This window comes from Pseudogymnoascus verrucosus (genome assembly GCF_001662655.1).
Source record: "Pseudogymnoascus verrucosus strain UAMH 10579 unplaced genomic scaffold scaffold_2, whole genome shotgun sequence".
NCBI classification, from domain to species: domain Eukaryota; kingdom Fungi; phylum Ascomycota; class Leotiomycetes; order Thelebolales; family Thelebolaceae; genus Pseudogymnoascus; species Pseudogymnoascus verrucosus.
The window spans coordinates 922,192-937,862 of record NW_017263653.1 but is presented as its reverse complement, the minus strand read 5'-3'; the positions used below and the strand labels follow the sequence as shown (position 1 = coordinate 937,862).

General features: G+C 49.5%; 7 protein-coding genes across 7 annotated transcripts; 4 read left to right on the top strand and 3 right to left on the bottom strand.

Annotated features, from left to right (window-relative positions):
• The first annotated feature begins 42 nt into the window (after nucleotides 1-42).
• On the top strand, nucleotides 43-1,177 carry RPS16 (40S ribosomal protein S16). Its single transcript, XM_018270495.2, has 4 exons — nucleotides 43-207; nucleotides 280-351; nucleotides 449-688; nucleotides 763-1,177. The coding sequence occupies exons 1-4, from the start codon at nucleotides 136-138 to the stop codon at nucleotides 811-813; spliced, it is 435 nt and encodes a 144-aa protein (XP_018134964.1). The 5' UTR covers nucleotides 43-135; the 3' UTR covers nucleotides 814-1,177.
• Nucleotides 1,112-2,213, bottom strand: VE01_00966 (uncharacterized protein). The gene is made up of 2 exons (XM_059463317.1): nucleotides 1,873-2,213; nucleotides 1,112-1,823 (listed from the first exon to the last, which is right to left on the bottom strand). The coding sequence occupies exons 1-2, from the start codon at nucleotides 2,008-2,010 to the stop codon at nucleotides 1,668-1,670; spliced, it is 294 nt and encodes a 97-aa protein (XP_059320101.1). The 5' UTR covers nucleotides 2,011-2,213; the 3' UTR covers nucleotides 1,112-1,667.
• A 23-nt stretch (nucleotides 2,214-2,236) lies between these two features.
• Nucleotides 2,237-4,540, top strand: VE01_00965 (uncharacterized protein). The gene has a single exon (XM_018270493.2). It carries the CDS (start codon nucleotides 2,647-2,649, stop codon nucleotides 4,174-4,176), a length of 1,530 nt encoding a protein of 509 aa, XP_018134966.1. The 5' UTR covers nucleotides 2,237-2,646; the 3' UTR covers nucleotides 4,177-4,540.
• A 39-nt stretch (nucleotides 4,541-4,579) lies between these two features.
• RPS14 (ribosomal protein S14, S11) lies at nucleotides 4,580-5,416 on the bottom strand. Its single transcript, XM_018270492.2, has 4 exons — nucleotides 5,297-5,416; nucleotides 5,174-5,246; nucleotides 4,931-5,091; nucleotides 4,580-4,877 (listed from the first exon to the last, which is right to left on the bottom strand). Exons 1-4 carry the CDS (start codon nucleotides 5,361-5,363, stop codon nucleotides 4,726-4,728), a joined length of 453 nt encoding a protein of 150 aa, XP_018134965.1. The 5' UTR covers nucleotides 5,364-5,416; the 3' UTR covers nucleotides 4,580-4,725.
• A 56-nt stretch (nucleotides 5,417-5,472) lies between these two features.
• On the top strand, nucleotides 5,473-7,669 carry TYR1 (prephenate dehydrogenase (NADP(+))). The gene is made up of 5 exons (XM_059463316.1): nucleotides 5,473-5,780; nucleotides 6,128-6,188; nucleotides 6,241-6,352; nucleotides 6,413-6,561; nucleotides 6,614-7,669. Exons 1-5 carry the CDS (start codon nucleotides 5,698-5,700, stop codon nucleotides 7,493-7,495), a joined length of 1,287 nt encoding a protein of 428 aa, XP_059320102.1. The 5' UTR covers nucleotides 5,473-5,697; the 3' UTR covers nucleotides 7,496-7,669.
• On the top strand, nucleotides 7,670-10,737 carry NIP1 (Translation initiation factor 3 subunit c). Its single transcript, XM_018270490.2, has 3 exons — nucleotides 7,670-8,273; nucleotides 8,333-9,306; nucleotides 9,362-10,737. Exons 1-3 carry the CDS (start codon nucleotides 7,781-7,783, stop codon nucleotides 10,628-10,630), a joined length of 2,736 nt encoding a protein of 911 aa, XP_018134967.2. The 5' UTR covers nucleotides 7,670-7,780; the 3' UTR covers nucleotides 10,631-10,737.
• Nucleotides 10,729-15,511, bottom strand: VE01_00961 (uncharacterized protein). The gene is made up of 2 exons (XM_018270489.2): nucleotides 12,792-15,511; nucleotides 10,729-12,737 (listed from the first exon to the last, which is right to left on the bottom strand). The coding sequence occupies exons 1-2, from the start codon at nucleotides 15,198-15,200 to the stop codon at nucleotides 11,127-11,129; spliced, it is 4,020 nt and encodes a 1,339-aa protein (XP_018134970.1). The 5' UTR covers nucleotides 15,201-15,511; the 3' UTR covers nucleotides 10,729-11,126.
• Between the last annotated feature and the right edge of the window lie 160 nt (nucleotides 15,512-15,671).

The window sequence follows — 15,671 nt, the reverse complement described above, 5'->3', positions numbered from 1 at the left end:
TTGCATTAGCGCGGAATGGGCAAGGTAAGCGAAGCCCACAATCGAACAATTCGGGAGAAATTCAACACCTACCGCCCTCGACGACAACCTTCACGACTCCGACGACGAATCCTCGAGTTCACGCCAATCGCAACCATGGCCTCGACATCTCAGAGCGTTCAGTGCTTCGGCAAGAAGAAGACGGCCACCGCGGTCGCACACTGCAAGGTCAGTGCCCGAAAGCTTCGATGTTGTTGTGTGGTGGAATGGGAATACTGACGAGTTTTTGTGTGTATATAGGCCGGAAAGGGTCTTGTTAAGGTTAACGGAAAGCCGCTCAACCTGATCCAGCCAGAGATCCTCCGCTTCAAGGTAAATTCGCCCTCGCCCGGTCCCTGGAGAAACGAGAATGAGATGGGGGAATTTTGAGGTTCTGGAAGAAACGGTTTCTGACATCCTTCGCCCGCAGCTTTACGAGCCTCTCCTGATTGTCGGCCTCGACAAGTTCGCTGGCGTCGACATCCGCGTCCGCGTCACCGGTGGTGGACACACTTCCCAAATCTACGCCATCCGTCAAGCCATCGCCAAGTCCCTCGTCGCCTACTACCAGAAGTTCGTCGATGAGTACGCAAAGAACCAACTGAAGGCCGCCTTCGTCGCATACGACCGTACCCTTCTTGTCGCCGACCCGCGCCGCACAGAGCCAAAGGTATGCCGATTCCGATTCCGCCGCAGCAGGATTGCTGTCCGAGGATATTTTGCTAACGTTTTGTGTGTTACTAGAAATTCGGTGGTCCAGGAGCCCGTGCCAGATACCAAAAGTCTTACCGTTAAAATACCTGTATTGTTGCGTGTGGAGATGGGGTATTTTACGGGAATGGTGGTGCTGGGATGCATTGCTCATGGTGTTGGCTTGTGGCTGAGATGGGCGTAGGATTCCATGCAAAAAGAAATGCAAAGATTCTACGATTGAAACTATGTGCCGCTGAAGATAGTGCTCGCCGGGATATTATCACAACTACCACACGTTCGTCAATCAGCTGTGTCATTCGCCTTGTGAATCCTCGCTCTGGGAGATGGATGTGTGTGTTACAACAGTGATTTGCGGAATGTACGAAGTTCAGATGTTTGTGTCCTTCAATGATGGCAGTGTGTGCATAGCGTGTATATTTTGACATTGGCTGCCCATTTATTTCCCCATGCTCCCCGTTCGAATTCCAAAACAGTCTCCTGAAAATATCTCAACCCGAAAGGATTCCAACACTTGGTCAAGTATACGGTTATACCCAGTCGCAGCCATAAACTCTCCCCAGGTTCCCGGCAAGACAATAGCAATCCAGTAATCTTCCATTCCAACGCCAGTACCATCCTTCCTTTATGCCAGAACCCGTTCCGTTATATAAACACATAATGTGGCATTGTCCACTTCTATACCGTAAATAACCCCAAAAGACGCACCGTATGCAACTCCAAGGTAGTCATTCCCACGCAACGAAACCCGCTTCAACCACCAATAAAATCACTTCCACCTCATGAATCCCTCTTCAACCAATCCGGATCATCCGTAATCCTCCACGGCGTTATGCCAGTTGGGTTCTTTGCCCTGCTCTGGCTCGTATGTTCAAAGAGTTGGCGGCTCTGCGGGTTCTCCATGATTTCCCGGAACTGCTTTACCTCGGAGTTGGCCGTCAACGCAGCTTGACTGAGCTGTTGGAAGAGGATTTCAGCTGTTTTCGTGGTGTTAGTCCACCTGACGCACGGTTTGGATTGGGGGACTCACGAGACGCTTGCTTGGTGGCTAGGGATGCGACGAGATTTGGGATCGTTGAGCGGAGTTGGCGGAGCTATATCATGTGAGCCACAGTACAGAACAGCTGGGGGGTGGTTGCGTACCTGAATATACATCTCCTTCAGGGTCTTTTCCGCCTCCTGAAGATGTTCACCATCCCACTCTTGCTGCGAAGTTGGTCCAGGCTGTCCTTGGTTTGCAATTACGGACTCATTGATGCCATCAACCCCATTATTCGCCATCGCGATAATCTGGAAAATAAAGTGAATGCAAGAAGTCGCCTAACCTTTCACAAAACAAGCGCACCATGCAGATGCTCTTGTCATGCTGCGATTAACGTGAAAGTCACGGGATAGATTTGTTCGGGAATCTGGTCTTGGATCGGCGGCTAGTGCTAGTCCAGGTTCGGTGGTCAAGGCAAGGAGCCGCTCATACCACACCGAATGCCTAAATCGACGACGTTTGATAGCTGGAAGGTTTGAATGTGGTGCACTTTATATTGTATTCGTATTTATATTTTAGTACAGTGATCAGTTTCTATATTTAATTTAGAAACAGTAGATATTGCAAAGCAAGCACTAATTCAATCTATGACCCGTATTTTTGGCATTATGAGCTAAAAGGCGTCGAGGCAAATACAGCACCTGCCATTTTCTCAGGATCGTAATTTGCACAATACTCTACCTTTGACATGCCAGCGACCTATAATGCCACCCATATCTTCAAAGACGATGCCATGAGAATATAATTTATATCCCGAGATACTACAAGGACGACTTGGGTCACGGGACTACTATATATATAAATCTCGAGCCTTCACGCCCGATAGGCCTCGATTGCGCCTTTCACCGTTACTGCTACTCTGCAACCCTCGGAATATGGCCTCAAATAACAAGGATTCGTCATCTCAGAATGAGTCGAATCACCGCCAGCAACACTTGACTCGGCCGATAGCGCTGCCGTTGCGGCCGCTGCCGAGATCAGGTAGGAGTCCAGGAACAGGAACTGCGCCTCGCGCGGATGCCTCAACCGGGGATTTGAGTGGCTCTCCCATGAACTCGCTCCAGTTACATGCTGGCAACTCACGGGAAGAATATGGGTCATCACAGTACCTTCAGGCAGGAGACGTCGTGATCATTGCTGGCGTACCGCCAGGCTCCTTCATTGGCTATGACACAGTCGGCTTAAATATTGAAAAGAATCACCACTTCGGAGGGGTTCGCGAATTACCTCCTGGGCCACATTTTGTCTATGGCGGTTCCATGTCTGAGATATCGACTCGGAATGGGTTCTGGATTATCTCAAACCAAAGACAGCCTGGAGAACCGGGGGAGGTTTTCGTTAAGAAGTGGGATAGAAACACAGAGACTCTGGAGGATGAGGACAGTGCTGTTGAAACCAGGAGGCAAAAAGACAATATACATTCAAGCTACGGCACATTACTGCCATACGATGTACGAGCTGCCCAAACGCCGGAACTTTCAAAATCGAGGGGAAATCCAGCGGAAGCACATGGTGATGATCCCAGGACCTGGCAAGATCTTACATTCGCGATCAAAGGTCCTATGCTCAGCAGGGTAATCGGTGGCACCTGGAATAACTGGAAAGTGACGTCCATGGACGAACCCAAGTCGACGGATACCAAACCAGCCGACAACCAACACCAAATGGCAATGGGCATAGTTCCCGCTCCAAATCCTGTCGATGTTGCTATTGCCGAGGAAAAGAAGCTCGGGTTTATTTTCCCGGCTGGATCTAAAACTTACTCGGAGACGGCGATAGGTCGAGCTCGAAGTGAGCAAGCCATGGATAGTTCGTCGCATGTGAGGGGTGTTATAGCGGAGAGCTGTACTTCAGATGGACCGAACGATGTGCTTGGGGAGTTGCAGTTCTGCTATTTGACCGGAGTCTTGCTTAGCAATCTTTGTTGCATGGAACAATGGGGCCATGTGGTCAAAATACTCTTCAAGGCATTCAGATTCGCCGTGGAAGAGGCTCACTTCTTTGCTAAAGTTATTGAAGTCTTCCACTCGCAGCTGGTCTATGACGATGAATACCTCCAAGGCAGCATATTCGACCACAGCAACCACTTACAAGATGAGTTGAAGGTAGAATTGACAATTTTCAAATCACGACTTACTGAGCAGCTATCTTCAAAACCTGACGGTTTGAGCAGGGAGGAGAACGAGTTAAAAGCGGCCTTTGGAAGACTGGAATCTTGGCTGTCGAAATGGGGCTGGGACCTGGGGGGTAACTATCTTAGAGTTGGTAAGATCCAGCTCGAGGATGGTGAATACGTGGATGCAGAAATGGAAGACCTGGAGGCCGAGGATGAAAGGGGTGAATATGCGCCGGTTATGGTTGAACTGGATGAGGGCGGGAGGGAAAAGGGCACGATTGGGTGGTAGTGAGGGCGAGAAGTATTTCTCATTGTGCCATACTGTGCAGCATCCACATACAAAACACCACCCTTTGAAAGAATATCTTATCTTACTTTGAGGAATGCAATACCCCGGTCCTGTCATATTTTGTATGGACCATACGAAATCTCTATCTCTACATATGAATATCAGACTTGCGTGAATGTTGTCTCCAGTTCAGAGACATTTCATGGCGGGGTCCTTCCGTGGCGGGGTTGTGCCCAGGGGTCGAGCCGCAGGACAGCTGAATGCAATCATTTTGAATTCAAGGAGTCCCAAAAGAAACTACCAATGGCCCCATTAAGGTATTATTGAAACGGATTAGGTTAGAGTTACAGCCACACAAGCATCGTCTTTTATCACTTATCACAGCATATTTGGAGCAAACGTGTACTTGAGCATGGGTTCGATTCTTTCTACTGATGTGCTCTACTGTCGCGTGGCAACATAGCAGTATTGAAGACCAGGCAATTAGAGCCGTTCTCCGCGTGATTGTCAAATCTGCACAAAAACCCAAATATCCACAGAAGCCATCGTCTAAAGACGACGACCACGGCGACCACCCTTGCGGCGGGTAGAATCGGAAGGAGTTGGGGTAACATCCTCGATTCTGCCAATCTTCATGCCAGAGCGGGCAAGAGCACGGAGGGCAGACTGGGCACCTGGGCCGGGGGTCTTGGTTCCGTTACCTAAATTTTGTTAGCGCCTGTCCTGGAGCAAAAGATTTTATGGTGAGAATTACCTCCGGTAGCACGGATCTTGATGTGGAGGGCGTTGATGCCGAGCTCCTTGCAGCGGATGGCGACATCCTGAGCAGCCAACATGGCAGCGTAAGGAGAGGACTCATCACGATCGGCCTTGACCTTCATGCCACCAGTGACACGGGTGATGGTTTCGCGACCACTGCAAATCCAAGTTAGTCCCCATTCTTTCGACCAGATTCGCCCAGATTTCAGGAGTATGGGCTCTCCACGGGTTTACGAACCTGAGATCGGTGACGTGCACGAAGGTGTCGTTGAAAGAAGCGAAGATGCGAGCAACGCCGAAGACAAGCTCACCTACGGAGATCGTTAGTGGGGGTTTCTCGACAGAATTGATTCCAACGTACCATCTCTGACCTGAGGGCCGAGGGAGATGTTCTCTTGCGCGGGGCGCGCGACTTTCTTTGGAGGCATGTTGGCGGTTGTTTTGGCGTTGGGAGATTTTGACAATGTTTCAACAAACTAGGCCATCAAATTCTTGAAGTTGTTGTGTGCGCCGCGAACTTTAAGCGACCTAAATCGACACTAAGCCAGAACAGGTTACCCATATCGGTCCGTATTTATTTCAGATTTTGTCTGCTTCCTCCTCCAACTTTCTTTACTATCAATAAATTCTCTGACTGCGACATTTTCACACTCCCTACCGTGCATCACCAGTCACAGATGTGAGCCGCTCACTAACCTTTTCATTGGGTAACTTCCATGAGATTGAACTACAGAGAATAGCGACAACGCCGAAGCCGCAGCCATGGAGAACTTTGTCGTTGGCATCATTGGCATGGGGGATATGGGGAAGATGTACGCAAGGCAGCTCAGCGATGCAGGATGGAGGTAATTTACCAATCCCTGCCGTTGGGCAACCAACAAGATGGTAAGATTCAATTTTTTCTTCTCGCGACACCCCCCACATAATGATGACTTGAGTGCATTTGGCTCGACGCATCGTCTTCACCCAGCCCGACTGCCTTTCTGGCACCGGGATTGGGGGTCGACTTTCACTGATGAATAATCTCAGCTACCTTATTTTTATTTGTCTGAATCAACTTATTGAACACTTGTTTCTCTATTTCACATGGAAGGACTCAAGCTAACAGTATATCAGCATCAGGCACAACTTCGCATATAATGCCGAACACTTCGTGAGTTTGGGGTAAACAGTACTAACAAGGCCATTGCAGAGTCAATGCTTGTGATAGAGAAGAAAAATATCTGGATCTAGTGGATGAATTCTCCAGTAGAGTATATATATCTGTACATAGAATTCTTGCACATCGTGCTGAGTACCCAATAGAAACAAGTTGAGATACTACCCAACGGCCACTTGGTCTCGAGAGCGAGCGATTATATCATTTACAATGTTGAGGCCGCCTCCATTGACAAAGTTGTGGCACTGTATGGGCCATGTATGTGTCTCTTTGCCGTGATTGATTCGACAGGGGACTCGTGAGGCTAACATTATATAGCAACAAAACAAGGCGCTATTGTTGGTGGACAGACTTCTTGTAAATCCCCGGAGATTGCGGCGTTCGAGGCCCACCTGCCAAAAGACGTTGATATCGTCTCTTGCCATTCTTTGCACGGACCTAATGTTGATCCCAAGGGCCAGCCGTTGGTTAGTTGCACAATGCGAGAAGCCATCGTTGCGTATGCTGATGATGATATAGGTCTTGATAAAACATCGTGCCTCTCAGGCCAATTTCGACCGAGTCGAGAAAGTCCTTTCTTGTCTTGGCTCGCAGCATGTATATCTCAGTGCTACAGAACATGACCGCATCACCGCAGACACGCAAGCAGTGACTCACGCTGCATTCCTGTCCATGGGGAAAGCATGGCATGCTAACGCCCAGTTTCCATGGGAAATCGCGCGTTACGTTGGAGGCATCGAAAATGTCAAGATCAACTTGACTCTCCGTATCTATTCGCAAAAATGGCACGTGTACGCAGGACTAGCAATACTGAACCCATATGCCAAAGAACAAATACGCCAATATTCTCAGTCCGTCACTGATTTGTTCAAGCTGATGCTGGGAGGGAACAGGGAAGAATTTGAAAGGCGTATCAGAGCTGCTGGCGCTGCTGTTTTCGATGCACAGAAGTCGCATCACGGGATCCTCCTCGAAGACGAAGTCCTTGATAGGTTCTCACTTGGGAAGAAACCGGACGAACCGACCCCAAATAACCATCTTAGTCTTCTGGCCATGGTTGACTGCTGGTCGAGGATGGGTATCGTCCCATACGATCATATGATCTGTTCTACTCCCCTGTTCCGGCTATGGCTGGGTGTCACCGAATATCTATTTCGCAAGCCCGCATTACTAGACGATGTTATTCGAATTGCTATTGAGGACAACACATTCAGATCCGACGACCTCGAATTTACATTTGCTGCACGTGGGTGGTCTGACTGTGTGACCTTTGGAGATTTTGAGTCATACAAGGACCGATTCGAAAGCACCAGGAAATTCTTTGAGCCTAGGTTTGCTGATGCTACAAAGGTCGGTAACGAAATGATGAAGACGATATTAATGAATACTATGAGGGAATGATCGTAGATGGGGTTATCATCTGGTGGGGGTAGGAGCAGAATGAGGATTTAGTGGCACTCAACTCAGCGCCTGTCCTAATGGTTTATGCACTGTATAATTGCCAGTCATTACTTAGCATGAGTAATACTATAGCATGCGCAAATCATGAATCATTTTTGAGCCAGTCATCTCCCAACTAAATATAAACCCAACTATGGTTTTCAGTTTGCGGTGCCAATATCTTACCCATTCGCCTCGCGCTAAATCCGATCTCCCCACCCCGCCAATGAATGGATGCCTTAGGGCATGGAAAGATCTCTCGCTTCCATAAAAATTAGCGCGGGGACCCAACCTCAATTTCTTACTCTCAAAACCGCGACGACATCTGTGCGCGCTCTGCATCTACGTACCTACAACGTCAAAGGAAGCGCCCTTGTACTCAACAAGATGAGTTCAAAATTCTTCCGTACCGGAGACGACACCTCCAGCGAGAGCAGCTCCGAGGAAGAGGAGGAGCTCTACTCTGAATCGGAAGAGGAGGAGCAAGAGGCGTCCGAGTCCGGCTCCGAAAAAGAAGATGAGGAGGAGAGCGAATCCGAGGATGAGAAGGCCGGCGGCAAGAAGACCGGTGCCATGGCCTTCTTCCGTGGTGCCGGATCTGATGAGGACGAGAGCACCGACGACGAGCAAGTCCACGTTGTGAAGAGCGCCAAAGACAAGCGTTTGGAGGAGCTGGAGGCGACATCTAAGGCCATCGAGAACGGAAAGAAGATCAACGACTGGGGTTCTATCTCCGCAGGTATGTTAAATTATTACGGCTATAAAAGTTCGCGTTTGCTGATCATATTTGTACTTTAGAGTTCGATAAGATCAACCGCCAGGTTGTCAAGCTTCTTCAATCCGGAAGCATGCCCAAGCTGTACATTAAGGCCATTGCCGAGCTCGAGGACTTCATGAACGAGACGATCGCGAAGCAGAAGGTTACTGCGAAGAAGATGAACGCCACAAATGCCCGTGGTCTCAACGCGGTCAAGCAACGTATCAAGAAGAACAACAAGGACTACCAAAAGGATGTCGATGCTTACAGAGCCGACAAGGATGCCTTCATGGAGTCGGAGGAGGAGGAAGAGGTGGTGGTCGTTAAGAAGCCCGGAAAGGCTGCTGTCAGCTTCGCATTAGATGAGGAGCCAGGAGCAGACGATGGGTTCCATACCGTTGGAAAGGGCGGCCGCACCTTACAATTCACACCCGAGAGCATCTTGAAGCATCTGCGAAGCATCATGGAGTCCAGAGGAAAGAAGAACACCGACCGCACAGAACAGATCAAGATCATGGAGAAGCTTTACGAAGTCGCCACAACACCGTACCAGAAAATCCGCGTCCTTCTTACCTTGATTTCGACTCGTTTCGATCTATCGACTGGTGCACAGACCTTCATGTCGCAGGAGCAATGGAAGGCCGCTGAGCAGGAGTTCGGAGCCCTTCTTACAATTCTGGAGTCAAACCTCGATCTTGTGGTCGTGGAGAACGCTGAGGAGTGGGAGGATGACGAGAAACAGCCGGTCCCAGTTGCTGGCGAGAAGCTGAAGATCCCAGGCAGTGTGGTGTCTTATATTGAAAGGCTAGACGACGAGCTCACCCGATCCTTACAGCATATCGATCCTCACACCGCAGAGTACATCGACAGGCTCTCGGACGAAGGCTCTCTCTATAACAGCATCGTCAGGACTCAATTATATGTTGAGGTGATGACAAAAGATGCTACCTTAGAGATCCCGCAAGATAATACAAACAGGATTATCATGCGAAGACTGGAGCATGTATACTTCAAGGTTAGTGATACCCAGACATCGACATACTGCTCAACGTGCTAACGTGTTTTTCCAGCCCGCTACCGTCGTCAAGATTTTGGAAGAGAACTGCTGGAAGTCAATCCCGGCATCTCTAAAGTCGGCGATTACCCCGCAAACCCAAACCCCCGATGCCACCGCTCTTGTCAATGTTCTCTGCAACTACCTCTTCATTCACAGCGAAGGTATCATCCGCGCTCGCGCTATGCTTTGCCAGATTTACTTCTTGGCACTGCACGATAACTACTATAAGGCTCGCGATATGATGTTGATGTCGCATTTACAAGAGACGATCAGCAACTTCGACGTCAACAGCCAAATCCTGTTCAACAGGACCCTCGTCCAAGTTGGTCTCTGCGCGTTCCGTGCTGGACTCGTGTATGAGGCACAGAACACACTCCAGGAAATCTGCGGTAGCGGACGCCAAAAGGAGTTGCTCGCTCAGGGTGTTATGATCCAACGTTACAACCAAGTTTCCCCCGAGCAGGAGCGCCTTGAGCGCCAGCGCCAGCTGCCATTCCACATGCACATCAACCTCGAGCTCCTCGAATGTGTGTACCTTACTTGCAGCATGCTGCTCGAGATTCCTCTCCTGGCACAAACTGGGTCGTCCCCGGATATCAAGAAGCGTGTTATCAGCAAGACATACCGCCGTATGCTCGAATACCATGAGCGCCAAATCTTCACTGGGCCACCGGAGAACACCCGTGACCACGTCATGCAGGCGTCGAAGGCTCTTGCAGCAGGCGAGTGGCAGAAGGCTACTGAGTTCATCCACTCCATCAAGATTTGGGAGTTGATGTCGAAACCGGATGCCATCAAGACCATGCTTTCTGAGCAAATCCAAGAAGAGGGTCTTCGCACATATCTCTTCACATACGCTCCTTTCTATGACACCTTATCTGTTGCCACTCTGTCGTCCATGTTCGAGTTGTCTAACCGCAAGGTTGCCGCCATCGTCAGCAAGATGATCAGCCACGAGGAGCTCGCCGCTGCTCTTGACCAGGTCAACTCTTCCATCATCTTCAGGAAGGGTGTTGAGTTGAGCAGACTCCAGAGCTTGGCTCTGACTCTGAGCGACAAGGCCAGCGGTCTCATTGAGAGCAATGAGAGGACCCTGGAGACTAGAACACAGGGCACCGCAAACGCCTTTGAGCGCCAAGGCGGCAGGGGCGGACGTGGTGGTGGCAGGGGAGGACAGAGAGGTGGCCGTGGTGGCGGACGTGGAGGCGGACCGAATACCCAGAGACAGGAGGGTGGGACCAGGTTCACCGGTGGCGCCCTTGGTGCGGCAGTCCGAGCGTAAGTTTAGGGGTATGCGTGCATTGGGCTGGTTATGGGGCTGTGGCAATTCATGGGCGTTACATAATATCAGTGCTATTGCAAGAAAAGCTTTACAAGAATGACTTAAGATACTTATATTACTTGCAGCCACCGTGACCTGCACTTAAATGTCCGTGATAGTAGTCTTACTGATCATATCTGAATGACATTCTCCTCCTGAGTGTGGCTCGTGAACAGAGCGAGCACTTTTGGATTTAGCCATCCCTTAGAAGCCCACCATTTTCAAGTCAGCACTGTATGGACAATTGAGCTTGGTATTTAACTCGTTGCTCATTACAATAACCTGCTATACATAGATTTGGCCCTAAAACGTGGCACTATCCTGTGATGAGCGAACCAAAACGCCTCCGTAGACCCTATCGTACATGAACACCCGCAAATCATCCATCCAGCCCTTGAAATGCAAAAAAAAATCCTTCAAATACGCCATATAGTGTGTAACTGGGGGTCGTTTCTAATCATCGAAGTCTCGCCGGTACTGTCGGGACGCTGATACTCCGTTGGCGCTCTGTGCCTGCTTCGCTTTCATCGCTGCTATCCATGTCTTCTTCGTCGTCGTCACTACTTTCCTCGTCGAGGACTATCCGTCTCATGACGCTTCTATCAAACAAATCCACCACAAACCTCCGGATTGGCAATCGGAAGTGGTGGCACTCAAGGATTGTCATGATTTTCCTGAAGAGCTCCGGCTGTTTGAACCCGGGGGCTTTTCGTTGCTTGATGTGCATCAGTTCGTTGATTGCCTTCTTTGTGAGAACCGTGTTACCCAAATCGACAATTAGCTGCAATATACGCTTATTGATGGGATCAGTTTCCTTTCTGGATTCGTCCCCTAAAACCATTTGCGTATCGCCTAGGGTTATATCGGATGGTTTCATGTGCTCCCATGGAGCGAACGAGAACAATTTTCGTAGGTTGGAAGGAATACACAATCCGAGCGACTCGCCCATGCTCGTGGTGTTGCTATCCCAACCCAACTCCGACAATATCTCGAGGCCATAGACACTGCGTGATATGAGTCCCAGCACAAAGAATGCAGTTCCTCGCATGCTCATGATCTGATGGTTTTCGGCCATTTTCACTATATTCTCAACAACGTCCGATTCTTCTAGGAATGGTGCTCCAAGTTCCATAGAGCCAACGTTTCCAACAGCCCAGAGGCAGCCTTTGACTTTGAGCATGATCTCTGGATCCTCTGTTTGCATGCCGGAGTCGCGAATAGTTGCGGAAAACTCATCAAAGTGGCCTTTATCGCTCAGAAGCTTGCAGCCTTCTTTGGTCCTCGCAAGCTCCTTGTAGAAATGGGGAGGCACGCGGGAATCGTTTTCAAAGCGGTCGGGTTCGAATAGATCCTCATCGAGACTCACCCTTCCCGTCGCCTCTTCTTGGGGTTCCGCAAAAGCGCGTGTCAGTACCGCCTCTATTACGGCAACGTAGGCATCATTGCGGCCCAGAAACCAGTCATCCATTTCATTGCTGATATAGTCGAGGCCATCTAGGTAATGGTATCCTATCGAGGATGATAGGAATCGTAATAGAAGAGGTGCACCGATCTCGCCGAGATGGTCAAGGGCCGGGCGACACTCGACAATATATTCCAAGTAACTTTTGCGGTTGCAAGCCTCCTCAAGTATCTTGATTGCTGTGGCACAAACTTCTATTTCGGGGTCGTAAAGTTGAGTAACAAGGAGTTGGATGGCCCATTTGGAGTCGCTCACCCCCAAAGCACCATGAGTTTTCGACCGTGATCGAGTTGAATACTTTCGAAGGACGTTAGTTGCAAAAATGCGGATGTCTTTGGTCCCACCCGTCAGAGCTTTGGACAGCAGAACTCTTGGATGCCCATGTAAAGAGTAATCAAAGTTTGAGAGTAAAAGCTTGATCAAATCTGGCCGTTGCTTTAGGTCCAAGATATGATACATCATGTTGATCATCCGCCAGCGGTCCATCATTTGCAAGCCTTTCTGGTCCGCGCTCAATACCCCTATCATTGCAAAATAGCCGCTTCGGAGCGTCTCAGACAGCCAAAACTGGGAGAACATCGGGGATTGTGCTGTTATACCGCTTGCCTGCAATGGATTAGTATCTCATAGACGTAATCAGGAAGCTATCAAATAACATACCGGATCACATTGAGCCAGGCACTCGGCAATTTGCCGCAATAGCTTATTTTCAGCAAGGTACTTTACACCCTCTGGTGACTGAAGTAGCGTCTTTATCAGAGCACATCCCACCTTGATGTATTTTTGGTTTGGTCCAGTATTTCGTACAGCGGCAAACCTGTATTTAAACGGTCGGTAGAAGCTAACAATCCGCTTAATAAACTTAGACGCTTTGATAGCTTCGTCCAGGCGCTTGCCACTGACTAACGGCCCTTCGATGACTTTGAGGATAAGATCCCATTTCCATTTTATATAGTTGGTGCTGTTCAGTACCTGCGTGTCCACAAGCACTTGTCGGAAAGAAGTTTCATCAAAGGTTTGGCCGGGGACGCTCTTCTGCGGTTCGTCGAGGCTGTCGGTGCTAGAATTCTTTACGATATTTGCAATAGAGTTGTTGCTCGTAGGCGCTGATCTGTCGAGAGTACGATTAACGCTATCCATTTGATAAACAGTTCCTGTTGCAATATATCTCTCCTCTGTACCGAAGCGGGATGCGTCTGCGAAGAGCGCAGGTAGCAACTGTAAATCGTTACTCCAAGCGGGTGGGAGTAGCTTGTTTGCGAGTTTCAAAACTTCCCCGAGAAGCAAAGTAGCTCTGCGTTTCAATGTCGGATTATCCGGCTCGCTGGTGATTTGAAGCAACCCAGGTATCATATCCGATTTTATCAAAACGGCAAGAAGTAGAGCAGTGTAGTGGTCAGTGAGATTCTTCTCAGCACTTTCATCTTCGACTGCGAAGGACGAGGTGGCTTTAGTCGGCTGAGTTTTCAAGTTGGCCACGCGCCCGTATGTTGTCAAACGCCGACCAGCCAGAAATGAGGAAGACCACGAGGGAGATTTTATTCGAAGCAGACTGAACAAGAGGTCTACAACTGTCTCGCGAATGGCTTGGTGGGGTAACATCAATGAAGATATTAAAGATTTGATAGCCCGGAAGTCGTACATTGATAGCGTTAACAGGCCAGGCCATGACTTCATCGCAGATGAGATAGCTTTGGCATTCTGCTTCAGTAACTTTTCTCGGGTGAATAATGAATCGGTAAAAGTAGTGAACAGAACCTCGAGTTCAAAGCCGGAACGAAGATATTTCCGCCGCTGTGGAGCATCAAGCAAGTAGAGAAATGCGGCAATAAGCCCCTCGCAGGCTTCATAGCCGCCTTCACCAAGAGCATCAGTAAGGGGTCGCAACCCACCAGCCGCAACTAGGAGTGCTGGATCTTTGATCATGATTTCTGCCAATGTCTCAATGCATATCGCTTTCAGCCGATCTTCACTATGCTCTGCAACAGAGGCAATTGTCCGAACGATAGCCCTTGAAATTTCGTGTACTCCATCCTTAACTTCAAGAAATGCGCGTACAAACTTGAGCGCCTGCTCACGCTCGACATCAGCTTTCCTTTCCTTGATAAGAGAGAGTACGACAAGGTAGTCTGTATTTAGGCTCCTGATCTTTTGCAAAGAATTCAGGTCAGAGATTGCGTGGCGCGTCATGCGATATCCAGCAGCAACAACTTCTCTGCTCTCACTAAGAAGCATGACCTGCATTCGAAGGCCGAATATTGACCACACCAAATCATATTTCAACGTTGGATGACGCTTGAAAAGCTCGACCAGATTATTCGCATGGCCAACATAGTAGTCTGGCGCCAGGCCCTCCACTTCCAAGGCTTGCAGAATTTCAGCAAGGACATATGTTGGAGACTCGGAAGGTTCGTCGTCATTCGAATCGGTGGCGCCGCTCTTTGCTAGACTTGCGGGAGACCTCAATCCAGTGCTGTGGAACAGCCCAGCCATGCGAGTTCGCGTTGGGGTAGATGGTGCCTGCGATTGTGGCTTTTGCTGAAGCTCCGAGATTTGAGATAACAAGTCCTTAATGCGCTTGTTGGAGGAATTGAGCTCCGCCTCAACACGTGTCCGTTGTTCCTTGGTTTGTTTTGCCTTCTTGGTGTTGAGAGCTTCGAGCATATTCTCACTGCCTTCCTTGATCTTCATCTCTCGATTGAGGTTCTCCCTCAATACGGAAATCATTTGCTCCGACATATGAGTCACGTCTTCTTCGAGTCTTTCCAGGCCTATGGTAGAGCCCATCTCCGCCTTCGAACTCGCCCTCGATGACACAGCTTGGCTCCGCAGTTCTGAACTGAAGCTCCCGGGCGCGGCAAGGGGTGCCAAGGAGGAGCCTCGAGGCCCATAAGACATGGCTGAAGAGGAGAGAACCTGGGTCCCGCTATGGGACCGTGGGTGTTGTGAGCCATCCCGATCCAAGCTCGTCCGCGACTGGGCCACGAGGTAAGGTGTCGACTGCTGGCTTTGGAGTGTCTTCTGAGTCGGCGTCGCGGACGAGCCCAGGGTGCTCGGTGGGCCAACCATTACCCCATGGGCTTGCTCGTCCGTCTCTCTACCTGGCGAGAGAATATCGCATTTGAGGTGTATTCGATGGCTGTTGATTAGCCGTTGTGAGGCGCTCCCCGAAGCAATTCGAGGTTCGGATGGACCCAGTCAGAGACGCTGGTTGTTGCTATTGATGGATAAGAGACGGTGGATTCCAGAACTTGGGAGCAAATATGTATAGATGTGTAAGTTCTAGCTGGATAATGAGAGTGATGCCACTTAGTGGGCTGGAATATAGCTTAATTGTCAACGTTTACATTGGTAACTGATAATGGCGTTGTTGCCAGTCGTGCCCGTGTCACCAAACTTGATGCCTAAAATGCAAGGCGTGCGGGTATGCGAGTTGCGCGTGGCACCGTTACCGTCCAGCTGTCCCCCGCGTTTAGCCCTGGAAATCTGGAGCAGGTAGTACAGGCCGAATCCTTGATGTTCGATGGATGGAACAAACAG

What these genes read in the sequence shown, in the direction of transcription:
- RPS16 (XM_018270495.2), top strand. Translation starts at nt 136, where the DNA reads ATGGCCTCGACATCTCAGAGCGTTCAGTGCTTCGGCAAGAAGAAGACG. An exon ending in CCGCGGTCGCACACTGCAAG is followed by an intron (nt 208 to 279) that starts GTCAGTGCCCGA and finishes GTGTGTATATAG; the next exon opens with GCCGGAAAGGGTCTTGTTAA. An exon ending in CAGAGATCCTCCGCTTCAAG is followed by an intron (nt 352 to 448) that starts GTAAATTCGCCC and finishes CTTCGCCCGCAG; the next exon opens with CTTTACGAGCCTCTCCTGAT.
- VE01_00966 (XM_059463317.1), bottom strand. Translation starts at nt 2,010, where the DNA reads ATGGCGAATAATGGGGTTGATGGCATCAATGAGTCCGTAATTGCAAAC. An exon ending in TGAAGGAGATGTATATTCAG is followed by an intron (nt 1,824 to 1,872) that starts GTACGCAACCAC and finishes CACATGATATAG; the next exon opens with CTCCGCCAACTCCGCTCAAC.
- VE01_00965 (XM_018270493.2), top strand. Translation starts at nt 2,647, where the DNA reads ATGGCCTCAAATAACAAGGATTCGTCATCTCAGAATGAGTCGAATCAC.
- RPS14 (XM_018270492.2), bottom strand. Translation starts at nt 5,363, where the DNA reads ATGCCTCCAAAGAAAGTCGCGCGCCCCGCGCAAGAGAACATCTCCCTC. An exon ending in GTGCACGTCACCGATCTCAG is followed by an intron (nt 5,092 to 5,173) that starts GTTCGTAAACCC and finishes TTGGATTTGCAG; the next exon opens with TGGTCGCGAAACCATCACCC. An exon ending in CAAGATCCGTGCTACCGGAG is followed by an intron (nt 4,878 to 4,930) that starts GTAATTCTCACC and finishes AACAAAATTTAG; the next exon opens with GTAACGGAACCAAGACCCCC.
- TYR1 (XM_059463316.1), top strand. Translation starts at nt 5,698, where the DNA reads ATGGAGAACTTTGTCGTTGGCATCATTGGCATGGGGGATATGGGGAAG. An exon ending in TGGATGAATTCTCCAGTAGA is followed by an intron (nt 6,189 to 6,240) that starts GTATATATATCT and finishes AGTACCCAATAG; the next exon opens with AAACAAGTTGAGATACTACC. An exon ending in TGTGGCACTGTATGGGCCAT is followed by an intron (nt 6,353 to 6,412) that starts GTATGTGTCTCT and finishes AACATTATATAG; the next exon opens with CAACAAAACAAGGCGCTATT.
- NIP1 (XM_018270490.2), top strand. Translation starts at nt 7,781, where the DNA reads ATGGAAAGATCTCTCGCTTCCATAAAAATTAGCGCGGGGACCCAACCT. An exon ending in CTGGGGTTCTATCTCCGCAG is followed by an intron (nt 8,274 to 8,332) that starts GTATGTTAAATT and finishes TTTGTACTTTAG; the next exon opens with AGTTCGATAAGATCAACCGC. An exon ending in TGGAGCATGTATACTTCAAG is followed by an intron (nt 9,307 to 9,361) that starts GTTAGTGATACC and finishes GTGTTTTTCCAG; the next exon opens with CCCGCTACCGTCGTCAAGAT.
- VE01_00961 (XM_018270489.2), bottom strand. Translation starts at nt 15,200, where the DNA reads ATGGTTGGCCCACCGAGCACCCTGGGCTCGTCCGCGACGCCGACTCAG. An exon ending in GCCTGGCTCAATGTGATCCG is followed by an intron (nt 12,738 to 12,791) that starts GTATGTTATTTG and finishes AATCCATTGCAG; the next exon opens with GCAAGCGGTATAACAGCACA.